Source organism: Perognathus longimembris, chromosome 3 (assembly GCF_023159225.1).
Source record: "Perognathus longimembris pacificus isolate PPM17 chromosome 3, ASM2315922v1, whole genome shotgun sequence".
NCBI classification, from domain to species: Eukaryota; Metazoa; Chordata; class Mammalia; order Rodentia; family Heteromyidae; genus Perognathus; species Perognathus longimembris.
In genome coordinates this window covers 117,804,734-117,832,020 of record NC_063163.1, presented here as the reverse complement: position 1 = coordinate 117,832,020, position 27,287 = coordinate 117,804,734, and the positions used below count along the sequence as shown (strand labels likewise).

Here is a 27,287-nt window from a genome sequence, read left to right as displayed (position 1 = left end):
CGAGGAGAATCCCGTCCGCGAAGGAGCGGGCTGCTGAGGAACGGGAGCTCCCCGCGGGAGAAAGCGGAGCCCGCCCAGGTCCCCGGGACCTGCCCGCGCGCGGCCCGGGCGGGTCCCATTCCGGGCGGCCTCGGTCCGGTCCGCGCCCCACCCACTCCTCACCCGCGAGCACTCCCGCCACGTGGTTCTCTGTGTATGTCGGTTGCCAGGGAGCCCCGGGTCGGGCGGGGCCCGGTGACGTCACAATCGGGGCAGGCCAATAGCCGCGAGGCGTGTCAGTGATGCGAGGCGTGGGGCGTGGTTTCGCGGGTCCCGGCGCGATGAGGCGGCTGCCCGCTGGGTGGCGCCCATTTCCCGGGAAGGTCCTTTCTGGGCCCCCGGCGGAGGCGGGGGAGAGGCGGGCGGGAGCGGAGCGAGGCCCGGGAGCCCTCTGCGTCAGCTGCTGCTCGCCGCGCCGCGCCAGGACCAGCCAGGACTCACCCGCAGCTCCATGCTTGTGCCCGGTTCGACTCGTCCATCCTCCGAGAAGAGGCAGGTACGGTGACCACCACCTGTCGGAGGTCCGGGGCTCCGGCGTTGGGGCGGGGGGGGGGGGGGCCGGGAAGGGGAACCCGGTGCACGCGGGGGGTCGGTGCGGGCTCATCAAGTGAAGTGTCGGTGTCCGCGGTCTGGGCGGGATGGGCACCAGAAACGTGGGGCGAGGGCCAGCTGCGCGGGGGAGCCCCAGCTGCGGCGGGTGCCCGTGTGCGAGGGGGGCTGCCAGCTGCCCGCCCGGGGTGCCAGCGGGAGCCATCTGCGCGCGGATCGCGGTGTTCCGCGGAGACGCGGCTCGGGCGGCCCGGGGCGCTGATCCCGGGGCGGGCCGCGCCCGGGACCCGGCGGCCCCCTCCCCACGCGCGCCCGCCGGGGGGGGGGGGGCTCGCCTCGCCTCGCCTCTGCTCCGGGAGGTCCGGGCTGGGCGGCCGTCTCTGGCTAGTTTTCCGAAGGGGGGAAGGGGACTTAGGGGAGAGACAGCAGTTAAGCGGAAGGAGAGATTTTCCACCAATCCCAAATCAGAAAGAGGCAACTTTGAAATTCTCACCAATCCTATAGCGAGAGTAGATATTGGGGCTCCGGGCAAGCCACCGGCCGTGGGAAACCCCGGCCAGGCAATCCATCCTGAGGAAGGAGGTCTTAGCCCCTGACTCTGATGCTTCTAGAAGGGGGCTGAGTTGGAGATGAGGAAGAGGCTGCTGTGGTCCTCAGGCAGGGGCATGAGGTCAGCCGCCATCGCCACTGCCACCACCACCACCACCCCATCCGTGTAAAGCAGAGTTTGGAAAGGAGGGCCAGTGGGTGGGCAGCGTTGGGGCATCCCTGACTCTTCTGATGCTTAAGTGCATACCGGACAGGAATGAGGGCTGGAATGAGGGCGTCCTCTGAAGTGCATCACCAGGTCCAGGCTGAGTCAGGGGCCTGTGCTGAGACAGGGTGGAGCACCAGCCTGGGTCCTCCCAGTCCTCGGGGGAGAGCCATCGAGAAACAGGAGAGGCGTCCTGGGAGCAGACAGGTGCACCAAGGCCAGAGAGGCCAAGAGCCCTGCTCCTTCCTCTAGTGGCCCTGCCAAGCCCAGCTCTGCCACCGGGAAGCCTGAGCCCTGCCACAGGTAGAGTGGAGCCACCCCAGAGGGACGGGGGGGGGGGGGGGAATCCCTGGCGGCCTGGGGAAAGCTACTTTTGCTATATTTTTCTCAACAAAGGGGAAAGGTAGCCCACAAGGACTTGGCCTGTCTTGCCTTAGTGGACCAGATATAGAGGGAGATGACAGACTGCAACTGCTCTGCTCCTTGGGGGACATGAATAGTTCACAAACTCATGTGGATGTTGGGTGGCATACCAACAGGGCATTCCTTGAGGGGGTAGTCTGAAGCTCTTTTCCTTTAGAGAGGGTTGCCTGATACTACTAATACTGCTTCTAACTAGAATAGGTATTCAATAGGATTTCCTTTTGCTGAGCTCTTATAGTACATTTTACTTCACCCTCACAACTATAAACTATTATGTTATTATATTATATTGTTATTGTTGTTATATTTTTATTTCCCTGTTTGACAGATTAAATAACTAAGGTTCAAACAGCTTAAGTGACTTGCTTACTGCCTGAGAGCTAATAGGAAAAAGAGGTAGAATTCAGGCTTACACCTGAATTCAACCCATTGTAACAAAGTAGTGAGTTGGGTGCTAGTGGCTCACACCTGCAGTCCTAGCTACTCAGGAGGCTGAGATCTGAGGATCACGGTTCAAAGCCAGCCTGGGTCTGCGAGACTGTCATCTCTGATTAATCACAGAAAACGCTGGAAGTGGCACTGTGGCTCAAGTGGTAAAGCCTTGAGCGCAAGAGTTCAGGGAGGGCTGGGAATGTGGCTTAGTGGTAGAGCGCTTGCCTAGCACGCATGAAGCCCAGGGTTCGTTTCCTTAGCACCACATAAGCAGAAAAGGCTGGAAGCAGCGCTGTGGCTCAAGTGGCAGAGTGCTAACCTTGAGCAAAAAAGCTCAGGGACAGTGCTTAGGCCCGGAGTTCAAGCCCTAGGACTGGCACCAAAAAAAAGAAAAGAAAAGAAAGTAGTGAGCTGAAACCGGGGTGCTGTCCCAACTGCCTGAGAGCCCTGAAGCTGGTCTGCTCCATCACAAAATACCAAGAGCTGGACTGTTCACTCTGCTAACCGAAGAATCCATCTTCTCAGTATTTTGCTCTTGAGTTCCATGCCAGCCCTCTGCCCTCTCTCAGCCTGTTCCGCTTCCAAATGTTGATTCCCAAGAGCCCTGGAAGATCACCTTGGCAGACACCCACCAGCAGAGTGGGCATGCCACTGCCCCTTTAAGTCTCCCAGGGCTTGGAATGCAAGCGAGTGGCCATCTCTGAGAGGTCAGATAAGATACTATATATATCGGAGCAGTAACCTGAGCTCCGGATTACCCAGCCCGAGTCAGTTTCTGGGCTCTCCACGCTGTCCCTGCCCTGCTGGGGAGAAGCCCCCCGGTCCCCTCGGGAGCCCCTGGATTCAGGTCAGTAGCTTCCCCTTTGGTATCTGAACTCCGTAGGGTGGCTGAGTGAGCAAGTACAGAGGGCCCTGTGGGAGCCGCCTGCGGGGCCTGGAGATACTGTGGCCAGCCTGAACTCCTCCAGAGCTGGGGGCAGAGGAGGCCCCAGCGGAGAGAGAGGGAGACACAACCGCCCCCAGGTGCCCCGCAGAGCGGCTGGGAAAGAGAATCTGGGGGTACAAGGACTGTCTGGAGGCCCATTTCTTTTGCCTTTTTCTTAGACCTGGAGAGATGGCCCACCTGCTCCCAATTCCAAACCAAGGAGCACCCTATAGTGGGCCCACCGGCTTCTCCACCAGTCAGGAGGCCGGCCTTCCTCTCCATTCTCGTTGTCTTACCTTCTCACCCCACCCCTGCCACACAGACAGACACACAGACACACACACACACACACACACGCATGCATGCATGCAAGCACGCCAGCGTCTACTAGGAATAAGAGAGACAGACATGGACGCCAATGCCTCCTAATAACCCCCAACCTGGAAGACAAGCCGATCCTGTCCTAAGCTGGTGGGCTATTGGGCGTTACCCCTCGCAGAGAAAGCTAACAGTGACCGATCAGAAAGGAGGGGGCCCCAGGAACCAGAGGGAAGTCTCAGTGTGCCCCAGTCCCTCCTTCACCCCCAGCCTCCATTCTCCATGCCAGGGCTGCACGTTTGTGTGCAGTTAGAAGGAAAGGTCAGAGAGCGGAGGCACGGGGAGACGGGGCCTCTCTCTCGCCCCTGCGCCCCTCGGGTCAGCACATTCTCATGTGGTTAGCTAGCAGCTTTGGGAAGCTCTGAGGTCACCCTGTGGAGGTTCCCAAGCACCTGCTGAGACTGACTGTCGACTCCCCACTCACCTGCCGGAGCACCTGGGTAGAAGGAAAGGGACTTCCCCTGATTGGGAGTGCCCGAGGCCCAGGCCCAGCCCCCCTCCCCCCCCTCCGCCACCCCCCCTCCCCCGCCCAGCTCCAGGCCCTGTATCCAGGCAGTGGCAGGCCACAAAAAGCTGAGCACCTCTGGGCAGGGAGGAGCAGGAAGGCTTCTGGGATGTAGGCCATCCCCATCCCCCACCCCCAGGGCCAGGAGTGCCTGGGATTCTTGGGGAGCAAGTCCCTCCCCTGGCTGGGCAGGTTGGGGAGCCCTTCACGTGAGCCACAGGAAATGACAGTGGTTGATAGTTGATGACAATGGCTGACGCAAGGAGCTAGACTGTCCCCCAGGGGACATACCTTGGGGAATAGGCTGATCTATAGCAAGAGGAGGAAGCTGGGGCCGAGGTCCCTGGGTTGGAGGTTGGGGCCAGTGCTGGGGGACACAGGAGTTTGGCATGGCCTGTGAAAGGGAGCCCCCCACCCCCACCCCACCCCGGGCATCTCAAGGCTGATCTGCATTGGTGTGGGCTCAGGTTGCTCCTGGCTTCACTTTCATTCGTCTGCTGTGGAAAATCCAGAGGGCCTATCCCGCCGGAACTTGTGCTCCTCCAGATCCCATGGTTCCGGGGCCCCTCCCCCTCCCTGCCCAGCCTCCGAGAGCCCGGGAAAGCGTGGAGTGGGAGGCCTGGCTTCAGAGTGACTTTAGTGGACAGTACGCAGGTCCCAACCCAGTTCTGTCACTGCGCCCAGCAGGACTTTGGGAGTCCCAAGAGCCTCTTTTCCTTACCGGCCAGCCGGCCTCCTAAGAACACCCATGGCTGAGAGTTCACAGCTACTGGGAAACTTCTGTGAGTCAATATACAGCGTCCCAAGTCTTGGTGCCCTTTTGTTGGTGGTGGTGGTCGTAGGCTTTGAACTCAGGGCCTGGGTGTTGTCCCTGAGCTCTTCCACTCAAGGCTAGCACTCTACCACTTGGAGCCAAAGTTCACTTCTGGTTTTCTGGTGGTTAATTGGAGAGAAGAATCTCGGGGGCTTTGCTGCCCAGGCTGGCTTCAAAAGTTGATCCTCATATCTCAGCCTCCTGATGTTCTCGGATTCTAGGTGTGAGCCACCAGCTCCTGGCTTTAGTTTTTGAATTGTAGATACATGTTGTTGTTGTAGTTGTTGTTGTTGTTGTTGTTGTTTTTACTGAAAACCAATTTCTTCTTACATTATGACGTCCTGCATAATCTGAAAGGTTGCCAGCTCCCGCGTGCTTAGGACTTCCAGAACACTGAGCCCGTGGGCGTCCAGAGGACGCGGGATGCAGGGCCAGGGCCCCCTGAGCGTGAGAGTCAGGCTGCTGAGCCGAACTCAGCCGTAGCAGCCGCTTGGAGTCTGGCCCCTAGATGTGCAGCCCCTGCCGGCCAGGTGCGGGCGGGCGGCTTGGCTCAGGTGTCCCAAGAAGCTGAGTGCCTCTGTGTGGAGGAATGCTGGCCTCCTCCCAGGAGGGGACACGAAGCAAAGTGATGGGGAAGCGCGGGCACCTAGAGGACTAGGATGGCATGAAGGAAGAACAGGGGCAGGGACTGCCCTCCATTGTCCAAGGTGGCGGGCACCTGGGAGGCACCGCCTGGAGCCACAGGCCTGAACTTGCCAGCTCTGGGTAAACAGCGAAAGGAACTGGGCAGCAAGGGCCCCACGCTGGGCAGGGAGGGGGACGAGGGCATCCCAGCCAATCGGCGGGCCTCCCACTGCCCCATGAAAGAGCCATTCAGTCCAGGCGGTTCCTGTGGCAACAGGGAGACTCGCGGCCATGTGAGGGCCGTCCTGTCCCTGTCGTGCACAGCAGGGCCCCGGCCGGAACTCCTGCCGCCCTGCATTCTGAGACCTCCTCTGGGGACTGCCAGGTAACCACAAGGGGTGCCAACCCAAGCTGCCCTCTCTCCGGGAAGGCGCTGGGACGTTGCTGGAGGGGAGAGGCGTGGGCAAGGCCTCGGCCCCAACAGGGCCCCTCTCCCCCATCCCCCACACCCCCCACGTGGGGACTGTTGTGAGCTGGGCCGGGGCTCCTAGTGATGGAGTCACTCCCAGGGCTGGAGGAGGAGTAGGGGAGAAGCTGGCAGGTGCCTGCCAGATTGGAGAGCCAGGATTGGGGTGTCCTCTGGTGATTCTGGGAGCCAAAAGATGGGGCTCCGCGTTTAGCCCCAACCCTTCCAGGCTCGTGTGTCTGCATTGGCTGCACCTTGTTTGGCCCCTGACTCTCCTGCGTCATCTGCCGGGCCAAGAGAGGTCATGGGCTTGGGTAACTGCCACCAGAATACCAATTCCCCCGAGTGGAGGAGGGGAGGAAGAGCCGGGGGGAGGAGCCATGAGCTCATCCCCTGGGGGTGGCCCTGTATCCGATTGGCTGTTAGTTGTCCCAGAGCCCAGCTCCTGAGACTGGGAGTCTCTTTGACTTTGCATTATTGATGGAGTTCTCCAAAGTGAAATAGAGCAGGACTCGTCCCCTGCCCCCACCCCTGAGCCTCCATCGGTCTCCCTGTCTGTTTTGTGTCGTTTGACTCCCGCCCTGTGCTCCATGTCGCCCAGTTACCTCTTCCCAGAGCAGAGGGAAAGTTATGCTGGATACAGCGACAGTCAGTCCACAGGACAGTGTGTGCCTTGGGCCAGACAAGAAGGCAGACTAGAAGACAGACAAGCCCTCCTGATGCCTGCCTGCAACAGAACTAGCTGACGGTCTCTGGCAGGGTTGAGGAATGTCTTTCTGGAGCCTACAGGAAAGCCGCCACCTGTTCATCTCCCACCCTTGCACCGATCCCAGGCCTTACGTGGCTTGGGTTTCTCCAGCTTTCGGCCAGGCTCTTTGCACCGGCTCCTCTCTGTCCAATGGGCTAGGCTCTTGGCCTCAGGCAGGCTGTAGGCTGTCCTACCCAATGTCTGTGGGACAGCTAGATGTCTGCCCCCTGCCCCCTGGCTTATCTCACTGGGGGCAGCAAAGGGAAGCCTGGCGCCTGGGCTGAGGTCAAGCTGGCCTGGCCGGGAGGTGGCCAACCCTGACATTATTATAGATTGCCAAGGGAGGAGCCAGGCTGCCTGGCAGGGACTGGCGGAGGAGATAATAACCAGTCATTGTTAAGTGCTTTCACGTGTTATTATGTCATTTATTCCTCACAACAACCGTGGGAGATGGGAATCGGTATGATAATTATTAGACTCGTTTACAGGGAAGGAAACTGGAGCTCAGAGAAGTTAAATAACTAAAGAAAAATTGACCAGCTAGTCTCTCACAGGGAAAGTCAATAAACGGCCCTGTACACGCTCCTCAGAGTGTTCAGGATGGGTCTGCCTCCTCCCCCACCCTGGAGGGAGCCCCCAAAGACTCCCAGGAAAGGGGCCTGATCCTGCTTGCTCCTCTCTCCAGAGAAGCTCTGCCACTCCCTCTCCCCTGGAGATACCACCAGAACGTTAGATAGGGCGAGGGAGCGACTTTTGGGGTCGCCGGGTGAGCCTAACTTGGATGGCAAATCAAGGTTCCCTGGGCCAGATTCTGAAAAGACTTGGATTCCAGTCTTGACTCTGTTTGTGTGTAGCCTTGGACATCCGTGCGACAGAGGGCTCCTGTGCATGATCCCTCGGGGCCCTCCACGCTCCCCGATCCAGGATTTCTGCCTTCCTTCAGCAGACCCTCCCCAGCTACAAAGCACTTGAGGGGAGAAGGGCTGGCAGTGCCAGCTGCCGTGCAGGATTTGGGCCTCTAGGGGGCGCGCTTTGCACAAGCTAAGCATCGCTGGGAGGTAATTTGGCATCTCTGTTGGGAGGGGGCCTCTCCTGGGGAGTCACTTCAAACAGAAGGCTAGGCTCACTGAAGAGGGTAAGTTCTAACATGCTACTGTCCCCCACTGGGAGGGGTGGGGCGTGGAGCAGTGGGTGCTGGTGTCCGGAGATGGAGTCTTTAGGACATTCTAGGAGACAGTGATAACATAAACCCCTGCACTTCACACAAGCCAGAGGACCGGAAGGGGAGGGGAGGAGGTAGTGGAGCACCTGCCTGGCAAACGTGAGGCTGAATTCAAATCCCACTATTGCCAACAAAGACACCGCCGGACGGTTCCTCCTGAGCCCTCCGCAGGCCGGGCGGGGACCTGCACCCAGCAGGGCCCTTTGGTAACTATGCTTCTTGTCTTTCAGCCCATGAGGCTCCCAGTTCCCACTGAGTGCCGCCCGGAAAGATGTCCCAGCTCTCCTCCACCCTGAAGCGCTACACAGACTCGACCCGCTACACAGATGCCCCTTTCGCCAAATCGGGCTATGGTACCTACTCCCCCTCCTCCTACGGGGCCAACCTGGCCACCTCCTTCCTGGAGAAGGAGAAACTTGGTTTCAAGCAGGGTACCCCCAGCAGCTTCCTCCCCCGGCCACGCACCTATGGCTCGTCCTCCATCCTGGACTATGATCGAGGCCGCCCCTTGCTGAGACCCGACATCATTGGCAGTAGTAAGCGGGCCGAGAGCCAGACCCGGGGCTCTGAGCGGCCTTCAGGCAGCGGACTCAGCGGGGGCGGTGGATTTCCTTATGGAGTGACCAGCAACTCCCTTAGCTACCTGCCCATGAACGTCCGTGACCAAGGAGTGACTCTGACCCAGAAGAAATCCAACAGCCAATCCGACCTGGCCCGGGATTTCTCCAGCCTTCGGACCTCAGATAGCTACCGGACTTCTGATGGCTACCGGATAGACCCCGCAAACCTAGGCCGCAGCCCCATGCTAGCCCGCACGCGCAAGGAGCTCTGTGCCCTGCAGGGGCTCTACCAGGCGGCCAGCCGCTCGGAGTACCTGGTGGATTACCTGGAGAACTACGGTCACAAGAGCAGCTCGCCACAGGTGCTCACGCAGGCCTCTCCCTCGCGAGTCCCTGAAGTCCTCAGCCCCACCTACCGACCCAGTGGCCGCTACACACTGTGGGAGAAGGGCAAGAGCCAGACCTCTGGGCCCAGCCGCTCCGGCTCCCCCGGGCGAGACACCATGGTGAGTTTGCCCTCGGGGATGTGGTGGTGGGCCAGGGAGACAGCCATCTTTGTAGAAGAGCCAGGCTGGGAGCAGGACGGAGCATGGCTGCCATCCGCCTGGCTCAGCGCCAAGGGGAGGGGTGTCCCGGACTCCCCGGGATCTGTGCAAAGATGCTGCGGAATGCTTGGCTGCCCCCACGTACACTGTTATTCTCGCCTCACCACCCAATCTGCCGGGGTTTCTGCGGGGCCCAGACCACCAGGGCTCCCTGTGCGTCCCAGCTGGGCAGAGGCGGGGGGGGGGGGAGGTGGGGCACTGTCACACTCGGGCCTGGGGCCTCTGACATCCAGACTTAGGAGACTTTGGAGAAAAGAGTGGAGTCTGGTTTGTGATTGGTTAGGCTAGCAATAGTTCAAGGCATTCAATTATTTTGAAATCTTCTGAGTGTAAGTCAGATGCTTTATTTAAGCTGCACTTTGATTAATCCAAGCGCACTTTCCAGTACGCTTACCTTGTTACGACTTACCTCCTCTTAATTTTTTTAGGGCGGGGTTGCCTCAGATCTAATCCCCGCGCACGCTCTCTGGGGCACCCGCTGCCTTCTGCCTTTTCTTCTCTTTTTCAGTTGTGGGGCTTGAACTCAGGGCCTGGGCGCTGTCCCTGAGTTTTTTCACTCAAGGCTAGCTCCCTACCACTTTGAGCCACAGCGCCACTTCTGGTTATCTGGTGGTTAATTGGAGATAAGAGTATCACAGACTTCCCTGCCCGAGCTGGCTTCGAACCGTGATCCTCCGATCTCAGCCTCCTGAACAGCTAGGGTGCCGGGCGAGAGCCGCCAGGGCTGGGCGCCTTCTGCCTTTTCTGTAGTTATTAATGTGCCCAGTAGGTGGCGAGCTCCCAGAGCTTGAGAAAGATCTGATCTCCAGGTGCCCGTGGCAGTGCCCAGCTCAGCTGCCCTGCTGATTGGATGGATGGAAGTGCAGGTGGATGAATGGATGGATGGGCAGGTGGATGGGCAGATGGACATTCCAGCATGTGTTCCAGAGGGTTGGGTGCTATGTGTTCTCTATTTTCTTGTCCCTCCCCCCCCCCATCACCACTGTAGAACCTGTGAACAAAAGGAGCTGGGCCATAGCAAGACATTTTGCTCAAAAGGGCTTGTCCAGACAAATGGGGGACGGGCTCGCGGAAGGGAGTGGGGAGAATGTGTCCACACAGCTGGCAGGGGGGGTGGGGGGAGGCGGCGCTCTGCCCCCCACCCCCAGCACCACATGCTGTGCTTGCGCCCAACCCGAGTCACTGGGACATACTGGGTGTTGTTCATGGGGGACGGCGGGGGGGGGGGGGGGCGAGGGAAAGCAGCTCCCCAGAAGTGGATGTGGCTCACGCGCTAGAGCGCCAGCCTTGAGCAGAAATGGCTAAGGGAGAACGCAGAGCCCTTGAGTTCAAGCCCCAGGACTGGCACCCGCACGCGTATGCGCATGTACACACACACACGCACGCGCACACACGCGCGCACACACGCGCGCGCGCACGCAGCTCCCGGTGGTGCAGAGGACCAGTGCTCTTTCTGGTGAGCACTGCTCCTCCAGTGGGGTCTGCTGCAGACCAGCCACCTCAGAATTACCCACTGGGCTTCGTTCACTCCGATCACGGAGCCCAGCCCCCTCAGGATGGGGCCTCAACACCTGTCCTGGTCACAGCGTGCTGAGACTGAGTGCCTCCTCGCAGCCCCTTCCGCCCCTCTGGGGGTCCCCGTTGGGAATCCACACCCCCAACCTCCCTGGGGTCTTCTGCCCTCTGCCTCTTCCCCGGGGGACACCCAGCCCCACCTCCAACCCAGGGCCAAGGAGAGGTGAACTTAGAGAGGAGGTCTCCGAAGGGTGACACATTGCCCTGGGGCCAGTCCTGGGCCTTGGACTCAGGGCCTGAGCACTGTCCCTGGCTTCTTCCCACTCAAGGCTAGCACTCTGCCACCTGAGCCACAACGCCACTTCTGGCCGTTTTCCATATATGTGGTGCTGGGGAATCGAACCGAGAGCTTCATGTGTAGGAGGCAAGCACTCTTGCCACTAGGCCATATCCCCAGACCCACAAGGCTAGCACTTTGAGCCACAACATCACTTCCAGGTTTTGAGCGGTTCATTGGAGATAAGTGTCTCACAGGGACTTTTCTGCCCTGGTTGGCTTCAAACCGCGATCCTCAGATCTCAGCCTCCTGAATAGCTAGGATTATAGGCGTATGCCACCAGCGCCCGGCTCTACCTACCACTTCTTTTTGTAAACCAAGCCATTTCCTTTCAGATCTCTGTTTGAGGGCCTTGTCTTCTCATTCACTCACTTGCCAGTGAACCCCTAGCTTTCTTGAGACATCGTTTAACTTCTGACTCTGTTTCCTCTTCTGTAAATTGAAGATGCGCACGGCCCAGCTTCATAGATTATTGGGAAAGAGCCTGACACAGGCGCAGTGCTGGGTAAATGGCTCCTCCTTGTGCCCTTGCAGTGCCGCGGGCAATGGAGGAGCCCCGGTCCCTGCCCTTGTGCCTTCACGGTTCACTTGGGGAAATGCGCTCTTAAATAATTACGGTACGAGGCGGCTCTGGGTGTTAACAAGTGCCTGCAGTGGTAGGAAAGGCAGAGGTCACCTGAGGCTGCGGCAGGCTGGCTGGACCTCTGGGAGCCATGGTTTGCCTCATTCACCTTGGACACCTGTCAGCTGAACTTTGTTTCCTCATCTATAAAAGGGTGTACGGTCACACCTGCCCTACCTGCCTCGTGGGGTGCCATTAGACCCAAAGCAAACAATGAATGTGGACCAACTGTAAACCAGTAAGAACACTGCAGAAGGGTTTGTTTCAACTTAAGAGGGAAAAGCTGGCGATGTAGCAGCGTAGGGACAGAGCGCTTGCTCATCCAGCACATGTGAGGTCCTGGGATAATGCAAAAACACGTCAACTGAAGAGGGTGTGTAAAAGGCACTGACTGGACAGGGCCCGCCCTGCCGGAGAACAGGAGACGGTGTGTCCTGTCGCTCGGGGCTCTCAGTGACTGGGAGTTTGACTTTCATAAAGGAAGATACAGGCCCTGACCAGGAGCAGCAGAGTTCTACCCAGACCACATGAGCTCGGAATATCACAGGGAGCGCAAGGGAAAATCTAACTGGGGAGGTCGTGGACTCAGAACACCCCGCCTTCACACCGGCAACCAGTTGGTGGGGGTGCAGCTCCGCACTGAGATCATGAGGGTCTCCCTTGAGCCCCCGCCAGCCTCTGAAAATGCAGGAGGTGAGCTAGGAGGGGGGACAGAGATGGAGGGGGAAGAGCTGTCACTGCCCCCCACCCATCCCGGTGGGAATTCCAAGCCAGCCCAGGTGGCTGGGCTCTGTAGCCGGCCAGAAGCCAGAGCAGCAACCAGTCGCCTCCCCCTACCCCACCCCGCCCACCCCCCACCCCCGCCTCCTGTGCCCGGGGCCTATGGAAGGACAAGCTGTTCCCACTGAGCCCTGCCAGGGCTCTGCTGTAACCCCTCCAATCCTTCCTAATCCTCCTCGGCCCCACCCCTCCAGCTGCTCCCTGGCCGGGCCTGGCGCTCCGCCCGCTGGCCCGAGCCCCGCGCTAGCCCCGCCCGGGCCTTCCCCTCCTCTCCAGAGGTTGGCCCGGCGGGCCGGGCAGGCACCTGCTGCTCTCCCGAGCCAGCCACCGAGCCTCCGCGCCCGGCCGCCGGTTCTCCTCGTCTCCTACCCTTGCCCTCCGCTTGGGGACCTGGTTCTAGAAGCCACACAACTTGAGTACCTGGCTCCTCTTTGTCACTGGGGCTGCTGACTCATCTTCTGAAGCTGTGTTTCCAGCTGTTCGCTGACAGGGAGATTACATAAACTCGAGTCACGTGACTTGCCTCTTGAGGGGGGAATTTGAACTTGAACGCTGCCCTGCGGTGAGCAAGTGCGGGCTGACAGGAGCTGCCCCGAGCTCCGGGATGGGAAGCTGACCTTGCTCCTCCGCCGCTGGCCTTGCGCGCCACGCTGGGCGGGGTGGCCGCGGTCCTGTCCGTCCGGCGTGGTACCCAGCAACGCTGGGGCCCCTCCCCGCCCACTCCCACTGAGGAGGCCACGCTTCCTGAGGGCTGCCACACAGGAGGGCCACCTGGGGACGTTAAGGGGCAGGGTTCCCACGGGAGGCCAGGACCAGGATCTGGGAAAGGATGGGCAGCCGTTGGGCTGGTGATGCTAGTTAGCGAGACGCCGGTGGGGACGCGCTGGTTAGAGCCCAGCCACCCCCCTGCCCCCACCCCCACCCTCCACTCCGTCCCCCCGCCCCGCCCCTCCACCCCCACTCCAGGACGCCTCCAGGAGTTAATGCCGCGCTGGGTGGGGCTTGGCTGGCTAAGCCTGGCAAGGTGTTCCCTGCCCCGGGGGGAGCCGCTCCGCTGACCACCGGCTTCAGAAATGAACACCGTGTTCAGAGCCTAGAGCTGCCCACGGGGCTCCTTGCCCCCTCTTACCTCAGTGCGTACGTAAAACCTGCACCCCGGAGGTGGGAGCCAGAGAGAGAAGTGTGTGGGCTTCTGGAATCTGGCTGGTTCGGGCCAGATTGCCTGGGGCTGGGCGGGGTTGAGTTATTTGGCTCTCGAGTTCCAGGTCATACCGGGAAGCAGGGCTTCCTGCAGCCGGTGGGGTCCGCTCCCCTCTTCCCCATGGGCTCACTACAAAAGGCGCCTCTCCCCAGTCTCTCCGTTTGCTGAGACCATGGCAGGCACATGCAGGGAGCTGGGCCAGTGACCTTGAGCTGTCCGCCTGAGCCCAAGCGATGTCACCAAACCCTGAATGAAGTTGCCACTTGGATCTGGGAGACGTAGGATCGTCTCGGGTCCTGCCCTCCTGGCACCAGCCTTGACTTTGAGCAATAGACACTCCGGGTCATGCCGGAAGGGATCTGAGGAGAACCTGACTTAGGTTCAGGGCGCCATAGGCAGAGCCCGACTCTGAGAAAGGGCGGTCTTGGGCTAGGAATGAGGCATAGAAAATGTCAGAGCCCGACTGAGCCAGATTCAGGTCCCAAAGACTACCGTGTTTGTACCCAGCCCACTTGGAGAAACGGAGCTTGGGAGAAAGGATCTCATTCAGACTTGGCTACGTAAGAAGTGAGCCGCCTTGGAAGTGGAGCTGTGGCTCAGGTGGTAGAGCACCAGCTTGACTGCAAAAGTTAAGGGACAGTCTTGGCCCTAAATTCAAGTCCGAGTACTGAAGGAGAAAAAAAAAAAAGACCACACATTTCTTTTTGGCCTGTGTCCTGCAGTTGTCAGACATTCTGGACGAGACAGGGCCTCGCGTGAACCTCTTCTGTGCCAACACTCCCCAGACTTCTCCAAGTCCTCACGTGACGGCTTCCCCATCCAGCCCTTCAACTCCCAGACCTCCCCGGCCTCCTGCATCCCAGGAACGAGAGCGCACTGCTAGAGTGAAGCTATCCTGGGCTAGGAGTGTCATGTCTCCGGGTCACAGGGCTATAGACCAAATGCTACCGTATTGGAGCATCTCTAGGGCACCGCGCCCCCCCCCCCCCCCAGCACCCGGGCTCAGCATGCAAAACCAGACTCACACCCTGCCTTCAGAGGCTCAGTGAGACGTCTGGCCCGGCCCCCTTAAGACCTCACTAAGAGAACCCACAAGGGAGCTCACGCCTGTAACCCTAGCTACTCAGGAGGCTGAGGTCTGAGGATCACGGTTCGAAGCCAGCATGGGCAGGAAAGTCCTCCAGACTCTTATCTCCAATGAACCACCAGAAAACTAGAAGTGGGGCTGTGGCGCAGAGTGGTAGAGTGCTAGCCTTGAGTGGGAAAAAAAGCTCAGGGATAGCAACCTCAAGGTCCACGACCAACCACAAAAAGAGAGAGAGAGAACCCACAGCCCTGTCCTGGAGAAGCCTTTGGTGTGTGGGTACCACCAAGACCAGCCACCATCCCACCATTTACAATCATTTTACAGACACTTAGGAAACAGAGACGAAGATATTATGATAAGTTAACAGGACTGAAATGCAGCTCTAGTAGACTGAGTATAAGCTAAACAGTCGTGGGCTGTTTAGAGCTGGGTAGAGTTAATGGGAAAGGCTTCGTGGAAGTCCTGATGTTGGTAGGTTTGTTGTGCTGTGGATCAAGATCAGGGACACATGCTAGGCAAGTGCTCTACCAAGAGCTACACCTAAAACCCCAATTTTGAGTCAATTTTTTAAGTAGGTTATTGACACAGAGAAGGAAGGGCATCCCAGAATATCTTAGGATTTGGGTCTGGGTTCAAAGCGCTATATTTTTATTAGTTTTGTGGTTCTGGTAGGTTATTTTGACCTCTTAGCATAAAGTCCCTCCTCCGTAAAGTAGAGATGATAGATACCAGTTCATTATGTAAATATGGCAACGAACTGGATATATATCTATATATTTATATCTATCTATATGTGCTATATATCTATATACCTGTATTCATATATGTAGATATTCATATAGATATTTATATCTGTATTTTACGTATGTATATAAATATATGAATTATAACTATATATATACACATCTTAGAGATAAGTGTCTGGTATTAAATAAGGACTTACTTAATCAGTAGCTTTGCTCTGATTTAGGTTGAGGTTGCTGTTTTTAATACAAGGTCTCGCTGTGTAGCTCAGGCTGCCCTGGGACTCCTCCTGCCTCAGTCTCCTGCGTGCTGGAATTATAGACACTCGCCACCCTGCTCAGCAGCACTTTTAGTTTTCAATCGGAAGAGCATGCAGGTCAGAGGGTGGCATAGGTCAGGGAGATGGGAGGATGGTGGCAGTGGAAGGTGGTGTGGACTGGCAGCCTTACTCCCAGGCTGCATGAAAGATGCTCGAGTACTTTCAGATCAAGGTTGAGGCTTTGAAGGCAGAGACCAGAAGTGTCACAGTTTGAGGACAGCCACGGCACAAAGTTAGCAAGACCCCCATCCCAACAAAAAAGATAGGTATGAGCCAGAACACTAGTGGCTCATGCCTGCAATCCTAGCTAGAATGTGAGGATTGAGCCAGCCTGAGCAGGAAGACCTGTGAGACTCTTAAAGTGGGAAGGGAAGCTGTGGCTCAAGTGGTAGAGTGCCAGCCTTGAACAAAAAAAGCTAAGGGACAGCACCCAAGTCCAGATTTCAAACCTCAGTATACACACAGACACACAGACACACACACACACACACACACACACACACACACACAGAGCTATGTATGGTGGCATGTGCCCATCATTACAGCCAGGTGGGAGGCTTTAAGTAAAAATAATGATAGTTTAGGCAAATGGGGGGTGGGGGGGCGAATGCAAAGTCTCACCTGAAAAAAAGGCTAAAAGAACTAAGGCTAAAATAAAGCTAAAAGATCACCAGCCTAGCAAGAGCAAGACCCTTAGTGCAAACCCCGGCACTGCCCAAAAGACAAATACAAGGGCTGGGAACATGGCCTCGTGGCAAGAGTGCTTGCCTCATGAAGCCCTGGGTTCGATTCCCCAACACCACATATATGGAAAATGGCCAGAAGTGGCGCTATGACTCAAGTGGCAGAGTGCTAGCCTTGAGCAAAAGGAAGCCAGGGACAGTTGGGGGGTGAGAAGGGGAAGAGGAGTGGCTCAAAATGGGACTAGGGATGTGGTTCAGATGTTAGTGTCCACCTAGAACACAGAGGCCCTGAGTTCAAACCCCAGTAGCACACACACACACACACACAAAAAAAAGGGGGGGGGGAAGGGAAGGATACAGGATGGAATATAAGCATTGTAGCAGAGGGTGTCCTACAGCTGGGAAGGGTGTGGCTGCAAAGAAGGAAGCTTCCAGAAAGAAACCTATTGCCCCTGCTTCCTGGCTTCAGGTTGGGTCAGAGTCTGAAGATCATGCCTCTAGCATGATCTGACCTCAAGAATCACTCCGAACACCTCGCCTAAAAAGTCATGTGGTCCCCGCCAAAGCAACCTCAGGCAGGACTCAGAACCCAGTAAATCTAGGAGCAGCATACATTTATATTGTTATAAAGACCCATATGGTCCTTGGCAGGAAGAAAAAAATGTTCCCACACGGATCCCAGTGGCTTCTGCCCTTGCCCCTCTCCAGCCACCGGTGCTGGCCAGGTGCACGGCGGTGGGGGGGGGGTGACCGGGTGACACTGCCCCCCCCCGCCTCCCTCCCGCTGGCACAAAGTTGCTGCCCCGTGGGTGGCCTCGAGCCCAGCCCCCGCACGCGTCCAGGTGGCGGTGCGCACGGGGCGCGTGTGCGTGCGGGGTGAGCGCGCCGGGAGGAACAGAAGGAGCCCGCAGATGAGTAACGGCACACGCTGCTGCCTCTCCGAGTATTTTTAAACGCTCAAAATACGAGCTAAAAATAGCCCGTAAGCTCCAAACAAGATACTCGGTCCCCGCAGAGCAGATCCGCGCGCTCCCCCCCCCCCACCGCGGGCTGGGCGAGGGGCGGGGCCCGGGAGAGGAGCCCCTCCCCCGCAGGGCCCCGGGTCACCGGCGACACCCCCCACCCCACCCCCAGCGCAGGAACCCAGCCGGGGGTCCCCACCTCCCCCCAGGGGCAAGCCAGAGCTGAGGTTCCGGGAGGAAAAGTTCCTTCCTGGAGCCCCAAAGGCCAACGACCTACTGCGCCTCACCCATGGGTCCCTTCCTCCCCGGGTGACGGGCCGGCCTAGGGCGGGGTGGGGGGGCTCGGTTCCCCCGGGTCCTCATCCAGGACCAGCGTCCCCAGGACTTCCGCCGCGCCCCCACCCACGAGTCCGGAACGGGGTTCTCCGAACCGGGCGCCCCTCGTGCTGGTGACCAGCCTCGGGGAGGCCAGCTCGGCGGACCCCCACTCAGGGTCCCCCAAAAGCCAATCCGACTCCGAAGCCGGCCCCAGACTGCGTGCCTCGGCGTGGGCCCGGGCCCTCCCGCCCCCCTTCGAGGCGGGCCGGGCCGCGGGCTGGGACCCACGGGGCCCGGGGCCCGCGGGCGGCCTCGCCGGGTCCGCGTGCGGCCGCGCGGGGGCGGGGCGGGGCGGTCCGGGGGCGGGGCCGGCGGCAGGCCCCGCCCCCCGCGCTGACGTCGCGCGGCTCCAGCCGCCCGCCGGGCTGCCAGTCGTTCGGAGCGCGAGAGCCGGGCCGGGGCGGTTGGTCGCGCGCCGCGGGGAGGTTGAGGCGGACGAGTGTACGATCGGCCCCGCGGTAACGGCTACGGCCGCGGACGGTGTCCTGTGGCGGCCTCGTCGGCCTCGGTGTCCGGGCCGTGGCACCGCGCGGGGACTTCCGTGCGCCCCCTTTGGCCAAGCGCTGAGCGTGGGGCCGAGCCCCTTGCCCGCCCCCCAGCATGCGCACCTCGTACACCGTGACCCTGCCCGAGGAGCCCCCCGCCGCCCCCTTCCCTGCCCTCGCCAAGGAGCTCCGGCCGCGCTCCCCCCTCTCCCCGTCCCTGCTGCTGTCCACCTTCGTGGGGCTTCTGCTCAACAAAGCCAAGGTACGCGGGCTCTTCCCCGGGGTCCCCCCCGCCCCCCGCGCCGAGGGTCTGGGGGCCTGCCTCCTCCCGGGGTGCCCTGGCTCACCCCGCGTCCCCGGCGAGGGGCGAGGTGTCCTCCGCACCCCACCCCCACCCGGCCTGCTGGGGGGGGTCTCCCATCAGGAACGCCCCCCAGGTGGCCTCGGGCGAGCCCCGCCCCCGCCCCCTCCCCAGCTTGGCGTGCGCCCCCCCCCCCCCGCCCGCTCAGCCCTCTCCCTGTGCATCCCGGGCACCAGGTGGCTCTGGGCCGCCTAACTCGGGCACCTATCGGGACAGGTGTGGGAAAGCGTAACCTTGGCCGGGCTGCTGGCTGGCGCGTGCGGGGACGCATGCGGCACGCGGAGCCTGAGGGTCACCCCTCCGAGGCCCCGACCCCCAGCCGCGAAGGCTGGCCCGGGGGGTGCCTCCGCTCAGCTCTCAAAAGGGGTCTCCTCCCACGGGTCGATGCCAGGGCCCTGCGACCCTGTGAAGGGCAGAGGAGTGGCAGACAGGTGGAGGGGGGGGTTGGCTTTCCTTCTGTCCCCTGTCCTCACTCGCCGTGCCAAGTGGACAGTGGGGTCCTCCAGGGAAGCAGCGGAGCGAGGCAGGGCCCCGTCCTCCGGGGAAGGGAGAAGGGGCCCCGAGTGTGACGGGTCTTATGTAACAGGCACCAGCTCCCGTGCCCTGCCCCGTGCCAGGGCCACACCAGGCTCCTTGGCTGCAACCAGGACACATGGCTGACCCTCGTGGTGCAGGTGAACCAGACAGGAAAGGCCTGGACCGGGGTCTCGGGTGTGAAGTCATGTCCACCTCAGATGGCCTTTCCCTTGCAGTCCCATTCCCAGATGCCACCTCCGCACTGACCCGGGGAGAGCTCCTTGAAAGGTGGCATCTGCCCTCTAGAGCCATGCTCGGTACTTAGACAGCAGTACTTTTGCTGTGGCCAAGGGTAAGGAAATGCCAGGTTCAAACTTGGTCAACTCCTGGCACCCGAGTCACAGCCCAGCAGCTGGGGTCATTTCCTTCTGCTTTCCAGTGAGCCATTGGCTGTGCCAGCCTCTGTCCCACCTCCTCCAGTTCTAGCCTTTCTCTCTCGCTCTCTCTGCCAGCTCTGAGGTAGGATTGTTTGCCCTGTAAGAAAGGTCACTCCTGGGACATTTTGTTCCTCTCTGGAATGGAAAGTGCTGACTTTCCCTGGAGCTCCTGATTTCCTATTCATGGCAGAGGACTATCTGACTGGGCAGGCCCAGCTCTCCTCTCTACCCCCCCCCCCCGATTTCTGTAATCCCCCATTTTCTTCACAGAGCCCTCAGAGAAGGGCATGTAATTTTGAGCCTAGGACATTTTAGACAAAAACATTAACTCTATTAAAACACACACACACACACACACACAACAACAACACTGAAATTGACAGGAGGTCAAAGTCCAATGATGCCTCCCCCTCCTCCTCACCCACAGAAGGTATACACCAGCCCCAGGAAGGAACCTGGGGGAGAGGGGCCCCTGTGGCTCCCTGCTCTGCAGGGTCACAGTGAAACCAGGTGTGCCTCCACGGACGAGCCTAGTCCCCTGCCCCCACCGGCGCCGAGGAGGTACCTCGGCTGAGGGGCCAGCTCTGGTGGACACGGTCACCAGTGGTAGAGTACTTTACATCTACAGTCTGTTCAGACAGATGCCGGCTGAGGAACAGGGGGTAAGAACCAATAAAGCACTGCCAAAAATAGGGATAAGTGGGCATTCTGTGTGGGCATGCTCTCACTGTTGGTTCCAAATGGCCAGCATGGAGATTTCTGCAGTGTTTTTTCTTTGTTGGACCCTGGGGCTGTCTTTTGCAAGTTCACCAGAGATAAATTCCCTGGGAATTATCTCCCTGGTGGCCCTCTTACTGGACCCATTAGGGTTCAGACGACGGGGCATGGTTCGTGCTGTGTTGGGGGACCATACGCTGCTAGCTCTAGCAGGTTCCCACAGGGCGCTCACACACTGCCTGCTGCCAGTGCCTTTCTGTCCAGCAGCAGGTTTAAACCAGGTCTCTTCTGGGTATGTTTCCTTCCCCTACCTGTTAGTGCTGGCCCTGACCGCTGGCCAAGGAAGGGATCCTGTTACTGGTGGGATGGGCCTTCTTGAGCCTGCTCCTCCCCGCCTTCCCCCCACCCCCAAGCTGACAATCTCCTGGGCTTTGCTGACAGCCTATGGAGGCTGTCAGCACACACGGCATGAGTAATTTTAGCTGAGTTATTTCAGGCTCCTGTTCTGATCAGGGCTGAGCTGGCCCCACGCATGCCCCAGCCAGCGTTGCTCCAGAGTTGCCTGAACCCAGACCCCCTTCCTGAGACACAGGGTGGCAGGGTCATCTACCGAACGGCTTCTTTGACCCTTTGGGCCTGACGGTTTTCTGACGTCTGGGAGTGACCAGTATTGGCCAAGAGGCCTTGGCAAGCCAGGGTCGGAGCCCCGACGTAGTGCCTGTTCTCTGTCCAGCCCCCTCACCAGCCTCCGCCTCAGCCAGGTGCTCGCTTCTGCCTGGCGCAACCTGCCCTCGCGGGGATTCCCAGCCAGTGGCTGGTCAGGATGTTGACACCCGAGTCGGGCAGGGAGGATTCTCCCAGCCTTAAATCAGCCTCTGGAGCTGAGTTCAGCTGGAAGGAATTCCACCTGTCCCCGGCAGGCCAGCTTGAGGTTTTCCCAGCAGAAGATGGAAACTGAATCAGGGTGTTTTATCATTTAACTTTTCATAACCTCCTTGAGGTGCCTATTATTATAGCTGCTTGATATATTGAATTTGTACTGAAAATATAGGTCATTTGAGATAGTGTCTGCCTTTGGGACTTGAAGTTTCCTGTAGCGTGGAGTCAAATCTGTACCCAGATAATACCTTTCCTTGTGTCTAGTTGTAAATCTCCAGCCCGCACCCTAGCATAGAATGATGAATCACAAAGACAGGGGAAAATACGTGGTCAATACAGGAAAACAAAGCCCTGAAGAGTATGTGGGGCCGGGTTCAAGTACAAAGCAGTTCTCAGTTCTCCCGGACTGGGTGGAAGGCTGAGTAACATGGCTGCCGGCTGGCTCGCGGCTCCAGTTGCGTGAGAGCGCCTAGTGTGAGCCAGCCTCCGCCCCACGCTCACAGGCCACCTGTTCTTGCTTACAGAATTCTAAGAGTGCCCAGGGTCTGGCTGGTCTTCGAAACCTTGGGAACACGGTAAGTTCTTCCCACTCCTTTCCTGAGGCCAGCCCCCACAGCCGACTCCCACCCCCAGCTGACTTCTGACCCTCCAGGGCAGTTTAGTGCTGGTCACAGAACGCTGGGCTCTGCCTCACCCATCCCCAACAGGAAGTCCTGCTAACAGGAAGTTGACCTGTAACTCCCAGCAGGCTACTCCTGGATCCTTCTCCTCCAGGATTCCCATCACGTCCCACCCCCTCTGTCCGTCTTTTGCATACTTCTGTAGTAAATAACCAATTACATCACCTGAGCCCGTCGTAGAAATCGGCCTCGTGTCACCCTTAGGAAAAGAGGAACCTGAGGCTGTGAACCCGAGGTTCTGAGAACCTGCAGTAGGTGAACCGGAGGAGAGAGCATTTGGTCCTCACTAAAGGAATGCTGGGAGGGGGGTCCCCTCCACGGGATTAGGCAGCTTTCCACCCCTATAACAAATAGATGGGGTAAATTAACTTGTAAAAAATAATCAGCCTGCTTGATTCAGCTTTGGAGGTTTCAAGTCCATGATCCCTTGTAGTGAGGCAGTTCATGGCAGACGTGGCATGGTGGAGTGAGAAAAGAAAGGGGGAGACGAGCTCCGTGAACCCCTCCAAGGGCACATTCTCAGTACCCGAAGGCCCCCCATTAGGCTCCACCGCCTAAAACTCCTACCACCTCCCACTTCCACCCTGGTGGGGAGCAAGCTTCCCAAGGCAGGGGCCCGTGGCTCCCATTGACCGCGCAGGGGTGTCTTGCAGTGCTTCATGAACTCGATCCTCCAGTGTCTGAGCAACACACGGGAGCTGAGGGATTATTGCCTCCAGAGGCTCTACATGCGGGACCTGAGCCACACCAGCAACGCGCACACAGCCCTCATGGAAGGTGCGGAGCCTGAGTGGACGGAGCCCTGCTCCCCCCCCCCCTCCGCCCCAGCTCGATTCAGTGGTCTCTGCTTCACAGTTGGGGGGCTCGCGGGACTGTGATGGGTGGGGGCTTGAGGTCCTGGGGATAAGCCCCAGGCTTTACGCATACAACCTGCTGAACTGCAGCCTCCGCCCCTGCTTGTGTTCTACACGTACATTTCCCTGGTTTTCTTTCTTTGCCTACTTTTTTTGGCTGGGATTCAAGTTTCAGATCTAGTTTCTGACAGGATCTAGCTATGTGGTCCCAGCTGGCTTCGATCTCGAGATCATCTTGCGTCATCCTTCTGAGAGCTAGGATTGCAGATATGTCCGCCGTAGCCGGCGTTCGTTTCAGAGCTTCTATAGAAAATATCACCTCTCCTCTACAACCTCTCTTTGGTGTCTTCCTCCAACAGAGTTTGCGAAACTAATTCAGACCATATGGACTTCATCCCCCAATGATGTGGTGAGCCCATCTGAGTTTAAGACCCAGATCCAGAGATACGCACCACGCTTCGTTGGCTATAAGTAAGGGCCTTGCACGTGTGTCCTTTTCAGGGTGCGCGGCAGCATGAGCAGGGTCTCGGCACAGATTTTGCTTACTTCTTCTTTGGGTTCAGTCAGCAGGACGCTCAGGAGTTCCTCCGCTTTCTCCTGGACGGGCTCCACAATGAGGTGAACCGGGTAACCGTGAGGCCCAAGTCCAACCCAGAGAACCTCGATCACCTCCCGTGAGTGCCAGCGGGACGCCGTGCGAGCATTGTGAACATGAGTTTTACCTACTGCGTTGGGAGTCCTAATTTGGGCCAGAGAGTAAAGATCTAGAATGATAAGCCCTTAAACTCGCCATGGTTGTAGCCCTGACCCCATTGATTTCCTGTCTCTGATTCCCAGTGATGATGAAAAAGGGCGGCAGATGTGGAGGAAATACCTAGAACGGGAAGACAGCCGGATTGGGGGTGAGTACGTGGACGGACAGAATGCCCGCTTTCACTATTGGTTACCATTGTGCTTGAGCAGAGCACGCAGCGCCCTGAGGACCCTTCTCGAGAGCCCTGGATCCGCCTGTGTCCCGTGCACCAGGCGGAGCAGGAGAGGGAGACGCGGGGCCCGCCCTCGCCCTCCTGTTCCAGCCTCTCCTGGCCTTCTTTTCCCAGATCTCTTTGTTGGGCAGCTGAAGAGCTCCCTGACGTGCACAGACTGCGGCTACTGTTCTACAGTCTTTGACCCCTTCTGGGACCTCTCCCTGCCCATTGCTAAGGTAGGCGCCACTGCCGCCACCCCGCTGCAGAAGCCCCCCTCCTGCCCTTCCATGTCACCGACCGCTCGCCCTCTCCCCCCAGCGAGGATATCCTGAGGTGACCTTGATGGACTGCATGAGGCTCTTCACCAAAGAGGATGTGCTCGACGGCGATGAGAAGCCGGTAAGTCCTCCTCTGGCGATGGCAAGGACAGATTTCCATGGGCCCTCGGGGGAATGCCCAGCCGAGCAGCCACAGGCTTGACCTATCGACGTGCGTGCGTGCCCGCGCGCTGATACTAGAGCTTGAACTCGGGGCCTAGACATTGTCCTTTTAGCTTTTTCACTCAAGGCTGGGGCTGGTGACGCTTCAGCCATACTTCTAGCTTTGTGGTGGTTACGTGGAGCTAAGAGTCTCACAGACGTACCTGCCTCAGATCCTCAGACCTCAGCTTTCTGAGCAGCTAGGACAGCAGGTGTGAGCCACCAGCACCTGGCTCCGTTGACTTCTTTCTAGCTCCATTCATCTTGCCTTCCAGACCTGCTGTCGATGCCGAGCCAGGAAACGATGTATAAAGAAGTTCTCCATCCAGAGGTTCCCAAAGATCTTGGTGCTCCGTATCCTTGCGTTCCCTCCGGGCAGGGACCTGACTGGGGAGGGCCTGACTAAAGGCTGAGAGGAGCGGTGGGGACTGGCTTTGTGTCCTTTGCTCTTCGGCTTCCCCAAATAAGTTGAGTTTCCCATGTAGAGCTTGGTTCTCTCCAGTGTGCTCCTGCTGCGTTGTCCTTGACTCGGCCCTCCCAGACCTGAAGCGATTCTCGGAATCCAGGCTACGAACCAGCAAGCTCACAACATTTGTGAATTTCCCACTAAGAGACCTGGACTTGAGAGAATTCGCCTCAGAAAACACCAGTGAGTATCTGTGAGCAGGCCCGAGTGTTTGACACGAGCAGGCGGAAGCGAGGTTGCAGGACGCTCGCTTGAGCGAGGTGAAGATGAAGGGGAGACGGCGGGGGGGGCAGCGCGGGGCCAAGGAAGAGCTCAGGGCCCCCCCCACCTGTCCCTCCACAGACCACGCTGTTTACAACCTGTACGCTGTGTCCAATCACTCCGGAACCACCATGGGCGGCCACTACACAGCCTACTGCCGAAGCCCGGTGACAGGGGAATGGCACACTTTCAACGACTCCAGGTGAGCGAGGGCTCCGCGGGGCTCCCGGCTGGCCGGCCACGGGCACCTCACCCGTCTGCAGGGCTTCCTTCTTGAGTGGACAAAAAGAGTCAGGGAAACCGGGTGCCCGTGGCTCACGCCTGCCATCCTAGCTACTCAGAAGGCTGAGATCCCGAGGATCCCAGTTCAAAGCCAGCCCAGGCAGGAAAGTCCATGAGACTCCAGTAGACTACTCCGGAAAAAAGCTGGAAGCAGCACTGTGGCTCAAGTGGTAGAGCGCTGGCCTTGAACACAGAGAGGCTCGGGGCAGCGTGCAGACCCTAAGATTAAGCCCCAGGACCAGCAAAGAAAAGAATGGGGGCCAGAAAGCAACAGAATCCACGCGGGAGTGCGGCGTGCTGAGCAGCTTGGGAGGCCCGGGCGGGCGCTGGGCATGCCACACCGGAGTTAGAAGCGGGGGGGGGGGGGCTTCCTCAGCCATTCCTGGGGCGCTCACGGCGCTGGCTTCTCTCCACAGTGTCACACCAATGTCCTCCAGCCAAGTGCGCACCAGCGACGCCTACTTGCTCTTCTATGAACTGGCCAGTCCACCCTCCCGAATGTAGCAGTGGGGCGCTGCTCCCCTCCCCCTCCCTGTGGTGGCCCCTTTTCTGTTTTTTAAAAAGACAAAAAGAAAAACCACAAAAAAAAACCAACAACAACAACATACACACACACACACACAAAAAAAAATCCTGACAAATAAGAGAAAATAAATTAAAATAAAGCTGCCGAGCAGGAGTTGATGCAGCCTGTGGAGGTCTAGAGCGGAGGAGCCGGGCCTGAGCCGGGCCTGGCAGGGAAGATGGACTGGACACGGAGACGCGGCTGCTCTTGTTTGCATTAAGCGTGTGGTGTTGCCCTGTGTGTCACAACCACCGTCTGTGGGGAGCGGATCCTCGTCCACCGGCGCCCTCTCCAGCCCCCACGCCCTCGGGAAGACAGCGCCCTCTGGAGCCCGCGGGGAGCACCGCCGCCCGCCGCCCACGACGGAGGCCCCCAGTCTCTGCAGGGACCTGCTCACCCGTCCACCCGGGAGCCGAGAGCCCTCTCCACGCTGCTACGCCCGCCCGGGGGCACCGCTAAGGGCACATGTTTGACAAAAGCTGGCTTGGGTTTTTAGAAGCCCAACTTTTCTTTTTTTCTTAATTACTGTAAGGAAGAACGAACTGGAAAAGCTCGACTTCACACCTCTCCGCAGCTGGGGCTGACTGGTTTTTCTTTTTCATTCAAGTACCATTTTGTTCATGCCAGCCCCCCTCCCCTCCCCTCCCCCCCCCGCCCCGTGGTCACTTAGGTGGGTGTTGGCCAGGCCCAAACATAGCTACAGTAGACCTGGGATCTAAGAGTTTTTGTTTTGGGGTGGTTTGGGATTTTTTTTTTGTTTTTGCTTTTGTTTTTGTTATTGTAATGTTTTGGATGGAATCTAGTTGCCTCCAAGAATTGTGCCTTATAGCATTTGGGGACCAGGGGGTAACTGCCCCTCCCTGAGATATAGCCCTCAGCTTCTCTGTTTCCCCAGTGCCATGTTGAAGCCCGCGGGGAAGTCGGGCCCTCCCCTCGGCCCCGGGCACGCTGTACGACGCCGCAGCGCGGTCAAGGGAAATGGACCGAAGGAGATTTCTTAAGATAGTGTATCACGTTCTTCCTACCCAGCTCCTCCCCCTCCCCTGGTCTATTCCCCGGCTGTTTGAAGGCTAGCACAAGCCCCTGTCCCCAGAGCCGCCCTCACCTTTAATTTATTCTCTTAAGTCCCCTCTCCCTGAGGCTCGCTGCCCCTGCCCCTTCTCAGAGCCTCCTAGACACAGGTCCTCTGGACTGAGTCTCTCAGGGATGCCCATGCGCCCCTCACGCTCCCCTTGGCATCGGTCTTTAGTCTTCCCCGGGAGCTGGAGCCTGGGGGTCTGAGGACATCTTGCCTCCATCATGGGTTTCTTTCCATGGGCTTGATACTTTTTTGCCCTGAGTCCTTAGAACTCCGTGCTGTCCCAGAGAGCAATGCTGTTGGGCGCTAAGGCACGGAGCACTGTGTACTCTGCACGTGGCCTCAGCCAGGCGTGGCTGGGGCCTTCCCAGCCTGGAAGGCCCCAGCGGGCCCAGGCAGAGACGCCAGAGAAAGATCCCCGAGTTGACCCGGCCTGACACCCTTCTCTAGGGAAGACCTGTGAACCTGAGCCCAAGGGCTGGTGTCCACTTGTTTACTGTGTAAGCAAGAGTAGAAGAATGTCCGATGTACAGTGCAACCTTGTACAGAATAAATCGTAGCTTTGAGAAAGAAGCTGGCAAGTGGTG

At 58.7% G+C, this 27,287-nt stretch overlaps 1 protein-coding gene across 3 annotated transcripts; it reads left to right on the top strand.

Annotated features, from left to right (window-relative positions):
• The first annotated feature begins 180 nt into the window (after positions 1 to 180).
• On the top strand, positions 181 to 27,273 carry Usp2 (ubiquitin specific peptidase 2). Of its 3 annotated transcripts, XM_048343992.1 has the most exons (13): positions 181 to 535; positions 8,110 to 8,945; positions 21,592 to 21,642; positions 22,401 to 22,524; positions 22,961 to 23,072; positions 23,165 to 23,275; positions 23,439 to 23,503; positions 23,702 to 23,805; positions 23,888 to 23,968; positions 24,324 to 24,402; positions 24,590 to 24,697; positions 24,857 to 24,977; positions 25,474 to 27,273. In XM_048343992.1, exons 2-13 carry the CDS (start codon positions 8,151 to 8,153, stop codon positions 25,559 to 25,561), a joined length of 1,839 nt encoding a protein of 612 aa, XP_048199949.1. In that variant the 5' UTR covers positions 181 to 535; positions 8,110 to 8,150; the 3' UTR covers positions 25,562 to 27,273. The 3 variants fall into 3 exon arrangements, with proteins under 3 accessions (XP_048199949.1, XP_048199951.1, XP_048199952.1); XM_048343994.1 differs by lacking the exon at positions 181 to 535 and having other exon boundaries at positions 8,103 to 8,945; XM_048343995.1 differs by lacking the exons at positions 181 to 535; positions 8,110 to 8,945 and adding an exon at positions 18,029 to 18,419.
• Positions 27,274 to 27,287: the final 14 nt, after the last annotated feature.